Source organism: Triticum urartu, chromosome 3A (genome assembly GCF_056163025.1).
Source record: "Triticum urartu cultivar PI428250 chromosome 3A, HENAU_Tu73, whole genome shotgun sequence".
Classification (NCBI taxonomy): Eukaryota; Viridiplantae; Streptophyta; class Magnoliopsida; order Poales; family Poaceae; genus Triticum; species Triticum urartu.
The window spans coordinates 21,902,077-21,921,682 of NC_141875.1; the positions used below are offsets into that span (position 1 = coordinate 21,902,077).

The window sequence follows — 19,606 nt, forward strand, 5'->3', positions numbered from 1 at the left end:
GCTGAGGTGGTGACAAGCACGGCCGGCTTTGATAGTTTGATATGTGCATCGCTTTAGGCTTTGCTTTCCTCATGTGTTCCTCGGCTTTACGGACGGATGGATCGGTCACGAGAAGGTGCATGCATGCATGCATGCATGCGCGGCTGCCACCAGCAAATGCATGTCACGCACTTGGGTTTGCCTCTGCATTTAAGGATGTATAGCCGCATCACCCTCCTTTTCCTTTTTCTTGCACTATTTGGCTTTGTCATGTAGAAAAAGCGGTCTCGCTCGCACACTTTATCTTGGATCCTCTGCGTATATGTCTGCGAAAAAGCTATGTATATGCGCGGTTGGAAGCGCTATGGCCAGTCGGAAGATGGCAGCAACAAAAGGAGGCATCTGTTCATGCAGTATCTCCTCGTTGATTGTGGGTTGCAGATTTTTTGTTTCGAGAGGGTGTCGATGTTGGAGCAACTGGCGACCCATTTCATCCGTGGCCGTTTGTTTGGGTGGACGCGGATAAAAAGATCAGCCCAACGCGCCGACTCAAACGGACGCGTGTACACTTTCGTCCGCCTGCCGATCTATTTTCGGTCCATTCTTTAGCCTGATTTGCGTCGACGCGGACACGCGACGAACGCGCACGCTCGCCCTCTTTTTTCACCGGACCCGTTGATCGGTGGCACATTGGATTGGTCTTTCCACATCAAACAGCACATCCTCGCCCGCCTGCTTCGTCGCCGACGCCGCGGCTATTTTTTCAGATAAAAATGGATACATAGATAGTTCTAGCGTACACAGGTAAAAGAAAAGACCACTACTCGTTGCTTTCTGACTCCGACTCGGTAATGTCCTCCTTCAACGTCTGAATGTAGGTGTCAGCATGCTGCTCGTCTCCAAAGTCCCAACCCGACGTTTCTCGTAGCTTCAGTTTCAATTGAGCGGCCTGCTTCCGCGAACGCTTGTCCTCCCGATAGGCGGCTCGCTCCGTCCTCCTCGCGTCCCTCTCCAACCTTGTTTGCTTGTAGAACTGGCGCTCGTCGACGATGTCCTGCGGGAAGCGTTCGTGCCACACCACCATGGCTTCCATGTCCATCTTGGCGATGGCGATGGCGAGGCGACGCTGCTGTCTCCGGTGGACACGACGATCCTCGTCAGTGAAAAGCCGCGGGAGAGGCGCTAGATCCTGCACCCGCTGGCTCGACACGTTGGGAAAATTCATATCCCGACGAGGCCTCAGGAGGCGCCACGCCGCCGCGTCGTGTGCGCGGCCGCCTCCTCTGCGGTGTCGAAGGTGCCAAGGATGAGACGTTTCTCGCGAAACCAGATCTCACAGGAGAAGGCGCCGGAGCGGCGCTCGCGGACTCCGCGAAAATCCGAAGCGCCCAGGCAGCGGATCGACATGGTGGCACAGAGGCGGCGAGGCTAGTGAGAGGGAGCGAGACGAGTGGGCGGCGGACAGAGTGTGGAGGGAGCACCTTCTTATAACGAGCGCCGGCCACGGCGCGCGCGCGAACCTTTCCCGCGCGCTGGAGCGCCAAAACCAGCATGCACTAGGCCGCTTTCCCCCCGCGCGCTGGAGCGCCAAAACCAGGATGACGGCATGGCCGATGGCATGATCTAAAACGCGCGCGATCATCAAATGAGTCGGCCTGTTGAACGCACTGCCGACCCAAAACTAAAAAAGGACGGACGGCGGATGGACGGCCAACTCAAACGGACAAAAACGTCATCTATTTAGGTCCGTCCGTTGAAGTTGCTCTTGGTGCTAATAAACATCAGTGGTAGGGACCAAACCAGGCATGGTGATCTTGCTTTCCGAGAAGGATTAGCACGGTCACAAAGTGGTTCTTCCCTGTTAACGGGTAAAAGGAGTAGGGGGGAGAACTCATGCTGATAATAGGGATTACCCAGCGGGGTATTGATTCATATCCACGCCCCCAGCCTCCCCTGCTCATTCCCGTGCATGTCCCTACCAAGTCCTTGGCCAAGGCTATGCGTAGTAAAGCTGTGTAGAACCTCGACAACCAAGGTATAACGTCTCTACTCAAATCCTTTTTTATCTTTTCCCACTACAACCATCGTTTCTAAACTGAATAATGTGGGTGTTAGTTTAAAAATATAATAAGAAGGATATTTTTGTTTCCACAAACGCTTTGAGACATTTGGAATATGACCGATTAAAGATTACTGCACGAGTTTCTAGCAAATCTCTTGCCTCACATCTAGATGGGGAGGTGCTGCATGCCACATCAGATGGCCAGCTGCTCTCTCATTTAGTAGGAGAGGTTTCAGATGTGGGATTGGTTGAACCTGGGTTTAGCTCATTGGTAGAGCTTACAGCTTTCGGGTGTAAATCAAAGACCGCCCGTTTGAAAAAGAGTCGTAAGTCCTCTAAAAGGGCAAAATTTTCTAAATCTCCTATTGTTTCCTCATGAATGATATGTTTTTTAATAGCAGAGGTCTTGGTGACTTGACTAAACATCTTCATTATAGACTGTAATAGGCAGTATAGACTTTTTAGCTATCTCTAAAATGGGGACACGTGATTTTCTTGGTAAGTCTGCTTAACCTCCTTTCTGGTGGGATAGACTTCACTTGGATTTCACGCCGCCTAGCTAGAGGTCATTCCGGCGGCATTTTAATTGGTGTGAACACATGAACTATGTATGTTTGGGCTAGTTCGGATGGTCAATTTCACATTAAACTCCATATCCGCGACAAAGCCGACAACTTCACATGGACTATCGTCGCCGTGTATGGTGCTGCCCAGGATGAGTTCAGGGCTGATTTTCTCCATGAATTGGTTAACCTATCGAAAGATAATCCATACCTATTCTTATATGTGGTGATTTCAATTTGCTATGATTCCCACACGAGAAAAGCCGTGATAGGTTTGATAATCATTGGCCTTTCCTTTTCAACGTTGTCATCGACAGTCTAGATCTGTGAGAGTTTTCCTTGATTGGAAGATAGTTTACTTGGGCGAACAGTCTTCTGGAGTCGACACACGAGAAACAAAATTGCATGTTAATGGATACCGATGGGAATCAAAATTCCCTATGGTTTTTTAAATGCTCTACGTCGAGTCGAATATCTATTAGACCACGCACCCATCCTCCTAAGTACTGGTTTGCCACACCCACAGCATAAACGCAAGTGCAAGTTCGAACTTGGTTGGCTGCATCGGGATGGATTCCATTACATGGTTAAGGAGGTGTGGGAGAAACCGGTTGTCGGGCATACCCCAATACATAAATGGAATAACAAAGTGCTTGCACTACGTAAATTCCTTGGTGGATGGGCTAGGCATACTGCGGGTGTCATAAAAAAGAGAAGTTTCATCTTTCATCTATTATTGATGATTTAGAAGCTTTGGCAGAGGTCAGACCGCTATCTGCGCATGAAATTGAGATCAAGAGTCAATCCAATGCATAGATAGCTCGCATGCTGCATGAAGAGGAGCTCAAATTGTACCAACATTCTAACTCTCAATTTATGCTAAAAGGAGATTCGAATACTAGATATTTTCAAGGTGCCGCCAATGGTAGACACCAGAAGAAACTTATTCATTCCCTACAACAGGCTAAGGGCACGATTGAGGGGAATGAGCAACTTAAATCTTATATCACTAATTATTATAAAAATATGTTCGGAGCCTCAGAAGAAGAAAACTTCTCGATGGATGAGTCCAGAACAGATGACATCCCTTGGGTCTCTGATGTGAAAAATAGCCTTCTAATAGCTCCATATTCTGAGGAGGAAGTTAGAAAAGTGGTTTTCCTAATGGAGCACAACAAAGCCCCGGGTCCTAATGGTTTTCCCGCAGAGTTCTATCAGAACTTCTGGGAAGTCATCAAACCGGATCTACTGGATTTGTTTGGCAACCTACATGCTGACCAACTAGAATTGTTTCACTTAATCTTCAGAGATATTATTTTATTACCTAGGGTTAATGAGGTTGAAAGGATACAACAATATAGACCTATCTGCCTCCTAATGCTAGTTTTAAAATCTTCACGAAGTTTGCGACAGTTATGCTAAATTATGTTGCTGAACATGTGGTTCGTCCTTCACAGACTACTTTTATGCAAGGCAGAAACATCCTAGACGAAGTTGTTATCCTTCATGAAACAGTCCACGAATTACATCGAAAAAAGATGAATGGGGTAGTACTTTAAAATTGACTTTGAAAAAGCTTATGACAAAGTCAAGTGGTTCTTCAACAGACTCTCGGAATGAAAGGATTTTCTGCAGGGTGGCGCGCTATGATCCATAGCTTCATTTCTAGAGGTAGTGTGGCATAAAGTCAATGATGACATTGGCCATTACTTCCAAAGGAAGAAAGGATTAAGACAAGGTGACTCATTATCGCCCATGCTATTCAATATAGTGGAGGACATGTTAGCTGTCATGATTGAGTGTGCCAAGGCCGATGGCCAAATTGTTGGAGTAGTGAATCACCTTGTAGATGGTGGTCTCTCTATCCTTCAATAAGACGGTGATATGATTCTCTTCATGGATCATGACCTAGAGAAGGTGAGAAATCTGAAATTGATTTTATCAGCTTTCGAGCAACTCTCGGATCTTAAGATAAACTTCCATAAAAGTGAATTGTTTTGTTTTGGCAAGGCTCAAGAGGAGGCCGACCTGTACGCTGACCTATTTGGCTGTGGCTTGGGCCAGTTTCTGATCATTTGTTTGGGGATACCGATACATTATCGGAGGCTCACAAATGCTGAATGGAAACACCTTGAGAAGAGACTACAAAAAAGACTAAGCAGTTGGAAAGGTAAACTGCTATCTCTGGCCGGAAGATTGGTCCTCATAAATTCAGTACTAAGCAATATGGTAGTATATATGATTTCCATCTTCTAGTTGCCGAAAGGAGTATTACATAGACTGGATAACTTCCGGTCAAGATTCTTTTGGCAAGGAGATAGCAAGAAAAAGAAATATCGGTTGGCTAAATGGAGTGTGGTTTGCCAAAGACCAATTGTTGAGTCATATCTCTCTCGATGTGGTTTTGGTGATTGATGACAACGTGTTTGCGGACTAATCGTGTGCTTTGAGCATTTCAGAGATTCATCCTTGGCACGAGATGATTTCTTCCCCTCAGAGTGTCATTCAAGACGGTGTAGCTCTTTCGTTTCTTTTTTGGTGGACTAGTTGCGTAGAGGGCACCTTACTATCAAGAGGGGGTCCGCTTTGGTATTGCTTGGGTGGAATCAACACGTACACATCCGCTTCTCACCCTCCGAGCCCTTCCGCTTCTATGGAGAGATCTTCTCTCCTCTTGTGGGTTTTGTCAGGGTCCCAGCGGTAGTACCGCTGAGGGGTCACAAGCGGCAGTACCGCTCCGAAGCGGTAGTACCGGCGGTGACTCCACAGCAGTAATACCGATGGCTTACCAGGTCCCTACTGTGTCGATTCGAGGGGTCTTTTCCTGTGTTGGATTGTGCGGTACCTCGCTGCGGCAGTAGTGCGGCAGTACCGCTCCTTAGCGGCAGTACCGCCCTTCCTCCGCGTTAGTACCGCCCGGTTTCCTCTTTCCCTTTACCCTTCATTCTGCGCGGCAGTACCGCTCAACCCAGCGGTAGTACCGCTGTCTCCAGCGGTAGTACCGCCTTCTGCGGGGCTGTTTAGTGGGGCAACGGTTGGATTGTTGCCCCCACTATAAAAGGGGGTCCCCTTCTTCCCCGTTGACTTACCTCTTCCCCCTCAAGCTCCATTAATGCTCCAAGCTCCATTTTCGCCCGATCTATCTCTCTAGCCAATCAAACTTGTTGATTTGCTCGGGAGTGGTTGAGAAGGCCCTAATCTACACTTCCACCAAGAGATTTTTGATTCCCCCACCTATCCCTAGTGGATCTTGTTACTCTTGGGTGTTTGAGCACCCTAGACGGTTGAGGTCACCACGGAGCCATAGTCCATTGTGGTGAAGCTTCGTGATATTGTTGGGAGCCTCCGATTAAGTTGTGGAGATTGCCCCAACCTTGTTTGTAAAGGTCCGGTCGCCGCCTTCAAGGGCACCAATAGTGGAATCACGGCATCTCGCATTGTGTGAGGGCGTGAGGAGAATACGGTGGCCCTAGTGGCTTCTTGGGGAGCATTGTGCCTCCACATCGCTCTAACGGAGATGTACTTCCCCTCAAAAGGAAGGAACTTCGGTAACACATCCTCGTCTTCACCGGATCCACTCTTGGTTATCTCTTACCTTTACTTGTGCAAGCTCTTTAGTGTTACTACTCTTGCTTGCTTGTTTGTTGTTGTTGCATCACATAGGTTGCTCACCTAGTTGCATATCTAGACAACCTACTTTGATGCAAAGTTTAATTTGGTAAAGAAAAGTTAAAAAATTGTTAGTTGCCTATTCACCCCCCCCTCTAGTCAACCATATCGATCCTTTCAATTGGTATCAGAGTCTCGTATCTTTATTAAGGACTTTACCGTCCGAAGAGTATGGTTGATACCGTAGACGGTGTGGAGGAACACTCCGGTGTGAATCCGATCTCGTCTACGGGCGATGGGGGAACCTCGGTCTCTCGTGAGGAGTTCAATGTGGCCTTGGAGACATTGAAAACCTCCATGACGACCGAGGTTGAAAGCATATTTACTAAATTCCTTGAAGGGCTTAAACTATCCACCGCACCGTTGAAAGTGGGTGATCCCACCGACAAGGTGACGGATGCTATCTCCGACAAGGGGGAAGCTAGTAGTGAAAAGGCTCCTTCTTCTAGTGGTAAAAATGGCACCGACATATTTGCTCATGTGGAACCACCACTTGTTTATGGTGGACCGGTTCCGTCCACTCATTTGAATCATGCCGGCCCTCCCCCTAAGATTGTGAAAAATGAGGACTTTGATTCTTGGGTTTACCACTTTAAGCGCCATTTAAATCATGTGAACACTATTCTTTGGAGAATCATTGAAGAAGGTTTCCATCCGCATGACCCAAGCAACTTCACTCCTCGAGAAGCCGCGGATAACCAATTCAATGAGAATGCTCTCTTCATCATTCAAGATGCAATTCCACCCGAAGATCTACCTCATCTTCGGCCCTTCGCCTTGGCCAAAGACGCATGGCTTTGTGTTGTCTCGCTCTACCGGGGAAGAGCAAGCATTCAACGCTCCAACTATGAAGTGGTGCAAGATGAAGCCGATGAGTTTGCAATGAAAGAAGATGAAGAACCTTGTGAGCTTTATCGGAGAGTAACCAAACTCGCGGTCTCACTCTGAGATCACGGGAGCAAGGACACGGATGACAATTGGATCAAGCGTAAATTCCTGAAGGCAATGACGCCTTATCACAAGGCCATGTCCTCCGTCATTCGTCAAAGGCCGAACTTCCACACTTTAACCTCAAGCGAAGTGTTGGATGAGTTTGTGGCCATGAACATCTTGGACAAGACCGCCGACAATGCGGTGCTTCGTTCTCAAAGGGCAAAAAAGCCCAACCTTGCATTGAAGGCCAAGGTCTGCGTTGAAACAGAAGAAAAGGAAGAAGAGGAGAGCAACCCCGAAGATACAAAGTATGCATATCATGAACACATGGCACTTGCTTCAAGGAAATTTTGGAGCAAGAAAAACTCAAGGCCAAACTTTAACGAAAACAACTCAAGTGGCACGAAGAGCAAGCAACTGTAAGGACTTGCTACAATTGTGGCAATGTGAGTCATTTTGTTGCTGAGTGCCCGTATGAGAAGAGGGAAGACAATGATGGCAAGCTCATCCGAAAGGACAAGGCCAAGTCGTTTCCCAACAAGAGCAACTTCACCAAGAAGACTCCTCCCAAGGCATTGGTGGTACAAGAAGAGTACAATGAGGATGATGACGATGATGAAGATGGTGAGTCGGTTGCCATGGCCTCAGTTGCCATTGCAACGACGCCACGGGTGTCTCTCTTCGACTCACCCAATGAGAGCATCACCGTCAAGTGCCTCATGGCTAAAGCCACCAACAAGGTAACCCCCAACATCAAAACTACCATCATTAATCATCCTTCTTCGACGGATAGCATTGATGAACATGAGGGAGCTAATGTGGAGGTGAATGAGTTTGAGGCCTTTATGGGCAAACTTAAGGGTAAATCCAAGAAGCACTTTGTTGCTCTCTTGGAACAACTTGGTGAAGCCAATGACATGATCGAGGCTCACGAAGATACCATCTCTAAGATGGAAGGGCATAGTCGTAACTATGCTGATGAGATTTCGGATCTTTCCAATGCTCTTGAGGAAGAGTGTGGTCTTCGTTTGGCTCTTGAGGAGTCACACAACGTTGATCATGCTAAGTTAAAGAAAGATTTTGATCATGTTCTCATTGTTTCTCGTGTGTTAAACTCCGAAAAGGCCAAACTTGAGGTTGATCTTGCTAGACTCAAAGAGGAGTTTGATCTACTTGACAAGGCTCACAAAGTCTTGAAGGGTTCTCATGCTAGCCTGAAAGAGTCTCATGATCAACTTCAAGTAAAGCTAACCAAGGAAAAAGCCACTTTTCCTCGTATGATGTTAGTTGATAATGCAAATGCTACTAACCCGTGTTGTGAGCATGTGCATCTTGTTGAGGAGAACGCTAAGCTAAAGGTGCAACTTGAGAAAGGTCTTGCGTCTTGCATACAAGGCGAGAAGAACCTCAACGACCTCTTGACCAACCAAAAGGGAGTTGTGGCCAAGGAAGGGATTGGGTACATGACCAAGTCCAAGAAAAAAAAGGAGAATGACAAGGCCAAACGACCTCCTCCTCTCATGCAATCCTTTGTGAAGGAGGGAGAGAGTGCTTCCAAGGAGAAGAAGAACAATGCGAAGGGTGGCGGTGTCAAAAAGGGCAATGCCACTCCTCCCATCAAAGCCGGCGACTTTAATCCTTCTTATGTGTTATGTCGTGCTAGTGATGGGCATGTCTATGCCAAATTTGTTGGTTCTCCTCATGAGTACATTGAATGGTCTATTTGGGTTCCAAAGACCCTTGTTACTAACATCAAAGGACCCATTACAAAATGGGTACCTAAAACCAAGCATTGATCTCTTGTAGGTGTTTGCTTCCGGTGGGGGATCATGGTTGCTCGATAGCGGAGCTACAAATCATATGACCGGAAGCAAGGACTTGATGGTGGACGTGCACAAGATTCCATCTATGCCCACCAATGTCGAGTGGGGTGACGCCTCATCTTCTAAGGTATTGGGACTTGGCAAGGTAGTCATATCTCATGATCTCACGATCGAGAAGGTCATGCTTGTTGAGTCCCTTGCATACAATTTACTTTCCGTTCGTCAACTTGCAATCATGGGCTTTTCCACTTTCTTTGATATTGATACCGTGGCCCTCTTGTGGAGCAAGACTCTTAAAGTAGCCTTTGTTGGGCATGTCGAGAACGGTCTATATGTGATTAACTTTTTGGAGCGACCCACTAAGACCGCGGCATGCCTAATGGCTAAAGTTGATGTGGGATGGCTTTGGCATCGCCGTTTAGCCCATGTCAATATGAGATCTTTGCAAAGTCTTCTCAAGGGGGACCATGTACGTGGACTAACAAATGTTAGTTTTGCTAAAGATCGTGCTTGCAGTGCTTGTATCGAAGGAAAGCTACACGAGAAGGCTCACCCTCCCACGACTATCATTTACTCAAAGAGGCCTTTGGATCTCCTTCACTTGGATCTCTTTGGGCCTCCATCCTTTGATAGTCTTGGGGGTAGGAAGTACTGCTTGGTGATTGTGGATGACTACTCAAGATACACTTGGGTGTATTTCTTCAAGAGGAAGAGCGAGACCCAACAAACCGTCATTGACTTTGCAAATGAAGCACAACGCCAACACAATGCAAAGATCTTGACAATAAGAAGTGACAACGGCACCGAGTTCAAGAACTACACCTTGGATGAGTTTCTTAGTGATGAGGGGATTCAGCATCAATATTCCGCACCTTACACCCCTCAACAAAACGGTGTTGCGGAGAGGAAGAACCGGACGTTGATGGATGCGGCAAGGACCATGATGGCGGAGTTCAAGTCTCCATACAACTTTTGGGCCGAAGCTATCAACACCGCGTGTCATGCATCCAATCGGCTCTACCTCTGCAAGGTCTTGAACAAGACTCCATATGAGATACTCACCGGTAACAAGCCCAACCTTAAGTACTTTCGGGTGTTTGGGTGTAAGTGTTTCATTCTCAAGAAAGGTGTTCGGTTGTCTAAATTTGAGGTTAGAGCTTATGAGGGCATATTTGTTGGTTATGCTACAAACTCTCATGCTTACCGTGTCCTCAATAAATCCACGGGACTTATTGAGGAGACGTGTAACGTGGAGTTTGATGAGAATAACGGCTCCCAAGTGGAGCAAAGTGGCACTTGTGATGTAGGTGATGAAATTCCTCCTCAAGCCATAAGAAGAATGGGTGTTGGTTTTATCCTACCCATTGAGGAACCCCTTGTGGCCGAAGGAGAAGGACAATGCTCCACTCAAGTGGAGCCATCACCAACCCAAGGCCCACACGCTTCCAAAGAACAACGTGAAGGCCCTCATCCACAAGAATAAGACCAAGGGCAAGATCATGCTCAAGACGGTGTTGACACACCAAGTGATGCCCAAGGTCAAGTTCTCTCCTCCGAGAAAGTTCAAGAACGAGAACAAGCTCAAGACGACGCTCAAGATGATCAAGTGACCACTCCTCGTCTCACCCCCGAGGAGGAATTGGATCGTCGTGCCGCCAAGGTTGCTTCCAAGCTCTCCACCAAGGATCATCTCATGACGAATGTGCTTGGAAGCTTAAGAAAGGGGGTAAGCACTCGTAGACAATTAGCAAACTATTGTGAACATCACGCATTTGTCTTTTGTGTCGAACCCCACAAGGTCTATGAGGCGCTCGAAGATCCGGATTGGCTCAATGCCATGCATGAAGAACTCAACAACTTCGAGCGCAACAAAATGTGGAGATTGGTGCCAAGACCGACGGGGAACCACAATGTCATTGGAACCAAGTGGATATTTAAGAACAAGCAAGATGCCCATGGGATTATCATTCACAACAAGGCTCGTTTGGTAGCACAAGGCTACCCCCAAGTCGAGGGTATCGACTATGGTGAAACATTTGCTCCCGTTGCTCGTCTTGAATCCATTCGCATGTTGATTGCATATGCTTCTCATCATAACTTTAAGTTACAACAAATGGATGTGAAGAGTGCTTTTCTTAATGGTCCTATTAATGAATTGGTTTATGTCAAGCAACCCCTCGGGTTCGAGGATCCCTACTTTCCCGATCATGTGTATCAACTCGATAAGGCACTCTGTGGCCTTAAACAAGCCCCACGTGCGTGGTATGACCACCTTACCGAGTTGTTACAAGACCGTGGCTTTGAAGTTGGGCTAGTCGCCCCCACTCTTTTTACTAAGAAGGTCAGAGGGGAGTTGTTTGTGTGCCAATTATATGTTGATGATATTATCTTTGGTTCCCCTAACAAAGCTTTCAATGAGGAATTTGCTACTCTCATGATCTTAAAGTTTGAGATGTCTTCCATGGGAGAGTTGAAGTTCTTTCTCGGGTTCGAAGTGAAGAAAAGGAGAGAAGGAACCTTCATCAATCAAGCCAAATACACTCAAGACATGCTTAAGAGATTCAAGCTAAGTGATGTCAAGCCGGCGTCCAGTCCTATGCCCACCAAGTGCCAACTTGACATAGATCCCAATGGTAAAGCGGTGGATCAAAAGGTATATCGCTCCATGATTGGCTCCTTGCTTTACCTTTGTGCATCTAGACCGGATATCATGTTGAGTGTGGGAATTTGTGCACGGTTTCAAGCCGCACCTAAGGAAAGTCGCTATGTGGCGGTCAAACGAATCTTTCGATATTTGGCTCATACCCCAAACGTTGGCTTATGGTACCCAAGAGGAGCAAACTTGAAGCTTGTAGGGTATTCGGATTCTGATTGGGCGGGAGACAAAGTGGATAGGAAGTCCACTTCCGGAGGGTGCCAATTCCTTGGTTGCTCTTTGGTAAGTTGGTCTTCCAAAAAGCAAAGTTGTGTGTCTCTCTCGTCCACCGAAGCGGAGTATGTAGTGGCCGGTAGTTGTTGTGCACAACTCTTATGGATGAGGCAAACTTTAAAGGATTACGGTGTCATTTGTGACAAAGTGCCTCCTTGGTGTGACAATGAAAGTGCCATCAAGATTTCTCTCAACCCGGTGCAACACTTCAAGACGAAGCATATTGAGATTCGGTATCACTTCATCTGGGATCACATTAGGCGAGGGGAGATCGAGCTCAACTACGTCAACACTCATGATAACCTTGCAGATATTTTCACGAAGCCGTTGGATGAAGCAAGATTTCGCGAGTTAAGGCATGAGCTAAATATCATTGATTCGAGCAATGTGACTTGAACCCCTGCACACCCCACCTCACTCAACGTGTTGTCTAGTTTAGGTGTAGGCATGGACATAGGGGGAGTGTTGTTCTCTCGATGAACTTTCCCTCCCCTCATAATGCATAAACTAACCAAGCTCTTTCACATTAGCCATTTCTTTATGGCACTTGTGCTTCAAAGATGAGTGTTGGTCATGGGCCCAAGGTTAAAATCTTTGCGGTGCCATACCTCTAAACTCAAACATAGGTGGCCTCGTCCACCGTCCTCTCTTGGAGAGGTGTGTGTCTTCTTTCTTCTTGTCGGTTTTGTGTGTGTGTCTTTTCGTTTTGTCTCGATTTCCGCTCGTGTGTTCTGTCCGGTTTGGTCGGATCCTTTTGCAGCAGAGCGGTACTACCGCTGCATGAGCGGTACTACCGCTAACCAGCGTCAAGCGGTACTACCGCCCACCCAGCAGTACTACCGCTGCGGGGTGGGCGACTGGGGGGGGGTTAAGTTGGGGCAGGGGGAGTTGCTTCTTCCCCATACCCATTCGCCCCCACTCGTGTTCTTCGTTACTCCTGCAACCTCTCGCCGCAGGAGGGGCCCGGTCGGCCGTCGTTTTCGTGCCGTCCCTCTCCATTTCCTCCAGTGTAGTCGATCCCCACCTCGTCCTCTTGCCATGGATGCCGGTATTGCCCCTGTTCTCGTTCTCTCTTTTCCTAGATATTGCATCTAGTTTTTAGGGGCAATAGGCATTGTTCTTCTTGTCTTTTGGCTAAGGCAAGGCTTGAGTAGGATGGAGATGGCTTCTAGGCTCTGTGGATTGAAGTTTGGTAGGCTTATTTTTGAATTTGGCATCTCCGGTAGTGCCGGACCTGACCATGGTAGTGAAGAACCGCCGCTCTCCATCTGGTGCGGTACTACTACTCGCCTCGAGCGGTACTACCGATCCTGTTTCACGGTACTACCGCTGGGGCGGTACTGCCGCTGGTTGGTCGCAGTACTACCGCTGTATGCCCAGTTCCTTCTTTTTCCTACAACGCTTTGATCCTTGTTGTTTTGTTTGGTGGCTTATGCTCTTTTCTTTCGTGTGTTTCTTCTGGTCGTGTGTTTGGTTCCAGGTGATGATCATCCTGAGCAGCAGGTCCGCCGTGTCAACCCCGGGCGTGCAACGTCAAAGCGCTACCGCACCTCTGAGCCAGCAGGTGGTTCCTCTAGTACTCAACCGCCACCAGCAAGCGCATCCGCAAGTGCTCCACCACCACCTCAGCAGTCGAAGAGATCTGCCAACAAGCCAAAGGGAAAGACTATGACTGAGATGACTGCCAAGGAGTTTTGGGAAAAGCGTCGCCGCAACCCCTATGAGGTAGACCAAGATCCCACTATGGTCAACCGCCCATTCTGAAGGAAATATGCCCTAGAGGCAATAATAAAGTTATTATTTATTTCCTTATATCATGATAAATGTTTATTATTCATGCTAGAATTGTATTAACCGGAAACATAATACATGTGTGAATACATAGACAAACAGAGTGTCACTAGTATGCCTCTACTTGACTAGCTCGTTAATCGAAGATGGTTATGTTTCCTAACCATAAACAAAAGAGTTGTTATTTGATTAATGGGATCACATCATTAGGAGAATGATGTGATTGACATGACCCATTCCATTAGCTTAGCACCCGATCATTTAGTATGTTGCTATTGCTTTCTTCATGACTTATACATGTTCCTATGACTATGAGATTATGCAACTCCCGTTTGCCGGAGGAACACTTTGTGTGCTACCAAACGTCACAACGTAACTGGGTGATTATAAAGGAGCTCTACAGGTGTCTCCAAAGGTACATGTTGGGTTGGCGTATTTCGAGATTAGGATTTGTCACTCCGATTGTCGGAGAGGTATCTCTGGGCCCTCTCGGTAATGCACATCACATAAAGCCTTGCAAGCATTGCAACTAATGAGTTAGTTGTGAGATGATGTATTACTGAACGAGTAAAGAGACTTGCCGGTAACGAGATTGAACTAGGTATTGAGATACCGACGATCGAATCTCGGGTAAGTAACATACCGATGACAAAGGGAACAACGTATGTTGTTATGCGGTCTGACCGATAAAGATCTTCGTAGAATATGTAGGAGCCAATATGAGCATCTAGGTTCCGCTATTGGTTATTGACCGGAGACATGTCTCGGTCATGTCTACATTGTTCTCGAACCCGTAGGGTCCGCACGCTTAAGGTTTCGATGACAGTTATATTATGAGTTTATGAGTTTTGATGTACCGAAGGAGTTCGGAGTCCCGGATGAGATCGGGGACATGACGAGGAGTCTCGAAATGGTCGAGACGTAAAGATCGATATATTGGACGACTATATTCGGACATCGGAAAGGTTCCGAGTGATTCGGGTATTTTTCGGAGTACCGGGTAGTTACGGGAGAAGCAATGGGCCTTGATGGGCTTTAGTGGGAAGAGGAGAAAGGGCCAAGGGGCTGCTGCGCCCCCCTCCCCTCTGGTCCGAATTGGACTAGGGAAAAGGGGGCCGGCCACCTTTCCTTCTCCTCCACTTCCTTCTCCCTTCCTCCCCTCTTGGTGGACTCCTACTAGGACTTGGAGTCCTAGTAGGACTCCACATCCTGGCCGCACCAATTGCCTTGGCCGGCCTCCTCCTCCTCCATCCTTTATATACTGAGGCAAGGGGCACCCCGTAGACACAAGTTGATCCACGTGATCATATTTTTAGCCGTGTGCGGTGCCCCCTTCCACCATAGTCCTCGATAATATTGTAGCGGAGTTTAGGCGAAGCCCTGCTGCAGTAGTACATCAAGATCGTCACCACGCCGTCGTGCTGGCGGAACTCTTCCCTGACACTTTGCTGGATCGGAGTCCGGGGATCGTCATCGAGCTGAACGTGTGCTAAAACTCGGAGGTGCCGTAGTTTCGGTGCTTGATCGGTCGGGCCGTGAAGACGTACGACTACATCAACCAAACGCTTCCGTTGTCGATCTACTAGGTATGTAGATCACACTCTCCCCTCTCGTTGCTATGCATCACCATGATCTTGCGTGTGCGTAGGAATTTTTTTTGAAATTACTACGTTCCCCAACACATTCTAGAACCGCTTTCAGTCTGCCATCTATTTTGATGTGATCAAGGCCAAGAAGAATCTCTATGTTGATGTTCGCTCCATCGACACGGATGCCATGGAGAAGGACCCTGAGTACTTTGGCGAAGCCTTTCAGATGTGTTCTCAGCTGAACATTCTCAGGATCATGCAGTTCAACAAGGATTTTGATGCAGATTTGGTGGCTCAATTCTTTGCCACAGTTCATCTTGGAACCAATGCCGACAGGACTCTGACTTGGATGACCAATGGCAAGTTGCTTTCCGTCAAGTGGAAGACCTTCATGGAGTTACTTGATGTGGAAGATCATGGGCTTGAGACTCCAGTAGGCTTCCGCCCTCACCGCAATGCTACATCCACTCACAAGCAAGCCCTTTGGCCCTACTGTACTATGAAGGTTCACCCAGTGACTAAGAAGGAAACCTATGAGCTGTCTACGTATCTGGACATTCTTCATCGTGTCTTCCGTGAGACTCTCTTCCCTCGCATTGGGAATCTGGATATGGTCCACTCATATCTTGTGGACATGCTTCTTTTCTGCCAGCATGAGAAGGAAGAAAACACTGGAGAGAGCCTGGACATTTCTCATGTTATGTGGTCTGAACTTCTCTTTGCCGTTTCTGAGCGCAAGTGCCCGATATATGGTCCATTCATCATGAGGCTCATTGAAAAGGCCTGGGCACGTGTCTATCCCAGAGTGATGTTGGAAACTGGAGACTTGGTTTCTCATGAGATCAAGCGTCTGAGGAAGAAGGACAATTGGGGCACCCCAGCACCTAAACCCAGGGGTCCATCTACTGCTGCTGCTGCCATGGAGACTGAGGGTGGGGTTGCAACTGATGATCACGAGGAAGACTTTGGACCCTCTAGTGCAGAACCTTCTTGGGCAAATAAGCTTAAACACAAGATGAAGAAGCTTTTCTGCATGGAGTCTCATGGTTAGTACATGACTCATGTGGCTGAAAAGCAGGCCAGGGTGCGCCACAAGGAGCTCATGCGTCACCTGGGTGCGACCGTTGCCAGCGGTTCTGAGGGACAGATCACTGAAGAGGAGGAATGGATTCACCAGCATTGCCCTTGGACCGATTCAGACGCCGAGCAGTTTCCGACAAACGATGAAGGTGTAGACAATCACGCTGAGATGTGATGTTCGAGATCCTCACCTTGCCATCACCTGGAGCCGTATCAACGCTCTTTGCCCTTTTGTTGTCTCGATGCCAAAGGGGGGAGAGTTTAGGGATTTGTGTTGTTGTTGTGTTGCGAGTGTGTCTTTGTGTCTTGTGTTTTCTCGTGTGTTTTATCGTTGTTTTGCTTGGTTTGGTTTGGTGCCAGTGAGACCTAAGTTCTAGACATATGGTGTGAGACATATGCTCCCTATCGCTACCTTATTACTTATGTCTATTAAGTACTGTAGTATCTTATGAGTTGCATGCTTATCCTGCTTTATTCTCTACTCTCATATATCATGTGCTTAGAATTGTTGGACTATAAAATATAGGGGGAGTGTTGATCCAAATGTGTGTGTCTTGCATTCCAAAGGCTCCACTAACTAGGCGCACACATTCAGGGGGAGCCCGTCTATATTTTGTAGTTCTAAGTATCCTTCTTTTATATCTTTTCCTTGTGCAAATCCCTAGTTGTCATCAATCCACCAAAAAAGGGGAGATTGTTGAGGCATATCTCTCTCGATGTGGTTTTGGTGATTGATGACAACGTGTTTGTGGACTAATTGTGTGCTTTGAGCATTTCAGAGATTCATCCTTGACACGAGATGATTTCTTCCCCTCGGAGTGTCATTCAAGACGGTGTAGCTCTTTCGTTTCTTTTTCGATGGACTAGTTGCGTAGAGAGCACCGTACTATCAAGAGGGTCCGCTTTGGTATTGCTGGGGTGGAATCAACACGTACACATCCGCTTCTCACCCTCCGAGCCCTTTCGCTTCTATGGAGAGATCTTCTCTCCTCTTGTGGGTTTTGTCAGGGTCCCAGCGGTAGTACCGCTAAGGGGTCACAAGCGGCAATACCGCTCCGAAGCGGTAGTACCGGCGGTGACTCTGCAGCAGTACTACCACTGGCTTACCAGGTCCCTACCGCGTCGATTCGAGGGGTCTTTTTCTGTGTCGGATTGTGCGGTACCTCGCTGCGGCAGTAGTGCGGCAGTACCGCTCCTTAGCGGCAGTACCGCCCTTCCTCCGCGGTAGTACCGCCCGGTTCCCTCTTTCCCTTTACCCTTCGTTTTGCACGGCAGTACCGCCGAAGGGAGCGGTAGTACCGCTCAACCCAGCGGTAGTACCGCTGTCTCCCACGGTAGTACCGCCCTCTACGGGGCTGTTTAGTGGGGCAACGGTTGGATTGTTGCCCCCACTATAAAAGGGGGTCCCCTTCTTCCCCGTTGACTTACCTCCTCCCCCTCAAGCTCCATTAATGCTCCAAGCTCCATTTTCACCCGATCTATCTCTCTAGCCAATCAAACTTGTTGATTTGCTCGGGAATGGTTGAGAAGGCCATGATCTACACTTCCACCAAGAGATTTTTGATTCCCCCACTTATCCCTAGCGGATCTTGTTACTCTTGGGTGTTTGAGCACCCTAGACGGTTGAGGTCACCACGGAGCCATAGTCCATTGTGGTGAAGCTTCGTGGTATTGTTGGGAGCCTTCGATTAAGTTGTGGAGATTGCCCCAACCTTGTTTGTAAAGGTCCGGTCGCCGCCTTCAAGGGCACCAATAGTGGAATCACGGCATCTCGCATTGTGTGAGGGCGTGAGGAGAATACGGTGGCCCTAGTGGCTTCTTGGGGAGCATTGTGCCTCCACACCGCTCTAACGGAGACGTACTTCCCCTCAAAAGGAAGGAACTTCGGTAACACATCCTCGTCTTCACCGGATCCACTCTTGGTTATCTCTTACCTTTACTTGTGCAACCTCTTTAGTGTTACTTCTCTTGCTTGCTTGTTTGTTTGTTGTTGTTGCATCATATAGGTTGCTCACCTAGTTGCACATCTAGACAACCTACTTTGATGCAAAGTTTAATTTGGTAAAGAAAAGTTAAAAAATTGTTAGTTGCCTATTCACCCCCCCCCCCTCTAGTCAACCATATCGATCCTTTCACCAAGGCGGGTTGGGAATTCATGACCTTGAGGTTAAGAATATCACCCTCCTTGGCAAATGGCTGTTTATTTATTGACAGAAGAGGGTGTATGGCGGATCCTCCTAAGGAGAAAATATGTGGGGTCAAAGGCGGCATGTCAAGTATACTGGAAGCCCGGGGATTCTCACTTTTGGGCAGATCTAATGGCTACGAAGAAAACTTTCTTCTGTTATAGATCCTTCTCGATTCTAGTTCTATACAATATTGTGCGCCGCAAGGGTGATATAATCGCCATGTTGGAAACGTTTCCACCAAAATGTGACGTTGAGAAGAGATTTAATAGGACCCAGACTCCAATTGCGGAACACCTTGGCCCAGCAGTTGTCCATGGTGCAATTGTCACAAGGACCGATGAATATTTTTGAAACCTACATAGGAGTGGCAAACTCTTAGTGGAGTAAATGTGTAGAGCTTTGCTCTAGTCAGATGTGCTAGTTGATAATAAGAAGAAGATCTGGAAGATGAAGATACCACTCAAGAATAAAATATTTGCATGGTATCTTCGTGGCAAAGTCTGTGACGCCCCCGATTCAATCGCACACTAATCATAAACGCAAACATGTACGATCAAGATCAGGGACTCACGAGAAGATATCACAACACAACTCTACAAATAAAATAAGTCATACAAGCATCATATTACAAGCCAGGGGCCTCGAGGGCTCGAATACAAGAGCTCGATCATGGACGAGTTAGCGGAAGCAACAATATCTGAGTACAGACATAAATTAAACAAGTTTTCCTTAAGAAGGCTAGCATAAACTGGGATACAGATCGAAAGAGGCGCAGGCCTCCTGCCTGGGATCCTCCTAAACTACTCCTGGTCATCGTCAGCGGGCTGCACGTAGTAGTAGGCACCTCCAGTGTAGTAGGAGTCGTCGTCGACGATGGCTCTGACTCCTGGGCTCCATCGTCTGGTCGCAACAATCGGTATAGAAAAGAGGAAAAGGGGGAGCAAAGCAACCGTGAGTACTCATCCAAAGTACTCACAAGCAAGGAGCTATGCTATGTAT

The 19,606-nt window shown here is 47.6% G+C and overlaps 1 protein-coding gene across 1 annotated transcript; it reads right to left on the reverse strand.

Annotated features, from left to right (window-relative positions):
• Window positions 1-799: 799 nt before the first annotated feature.
• Window positions 800-1,204, reverse strand: LOC147977995 (uncharacterized). Its single transcript, XM_087514618.1, has one exon. It carries the CDS (start codon window positions 1,202-1,204, stop codon window positions 800-802), a length of 405 nt encoding a protein of 134 aa, XP_087370744.1.
• Window positions 1,205-19,606: the final 18,402 nt, after the last annotated feature.

Excerpts from the sequence above, each read along its gene's own strand:
- LOC147977995 (XM_087514618.1), bottom strand. The coding sequence starts at position 1,204 with ATGAATTTTCCCAACGTGTCGAGCCAGCGGGTGCAGGATCTAGCGCCT.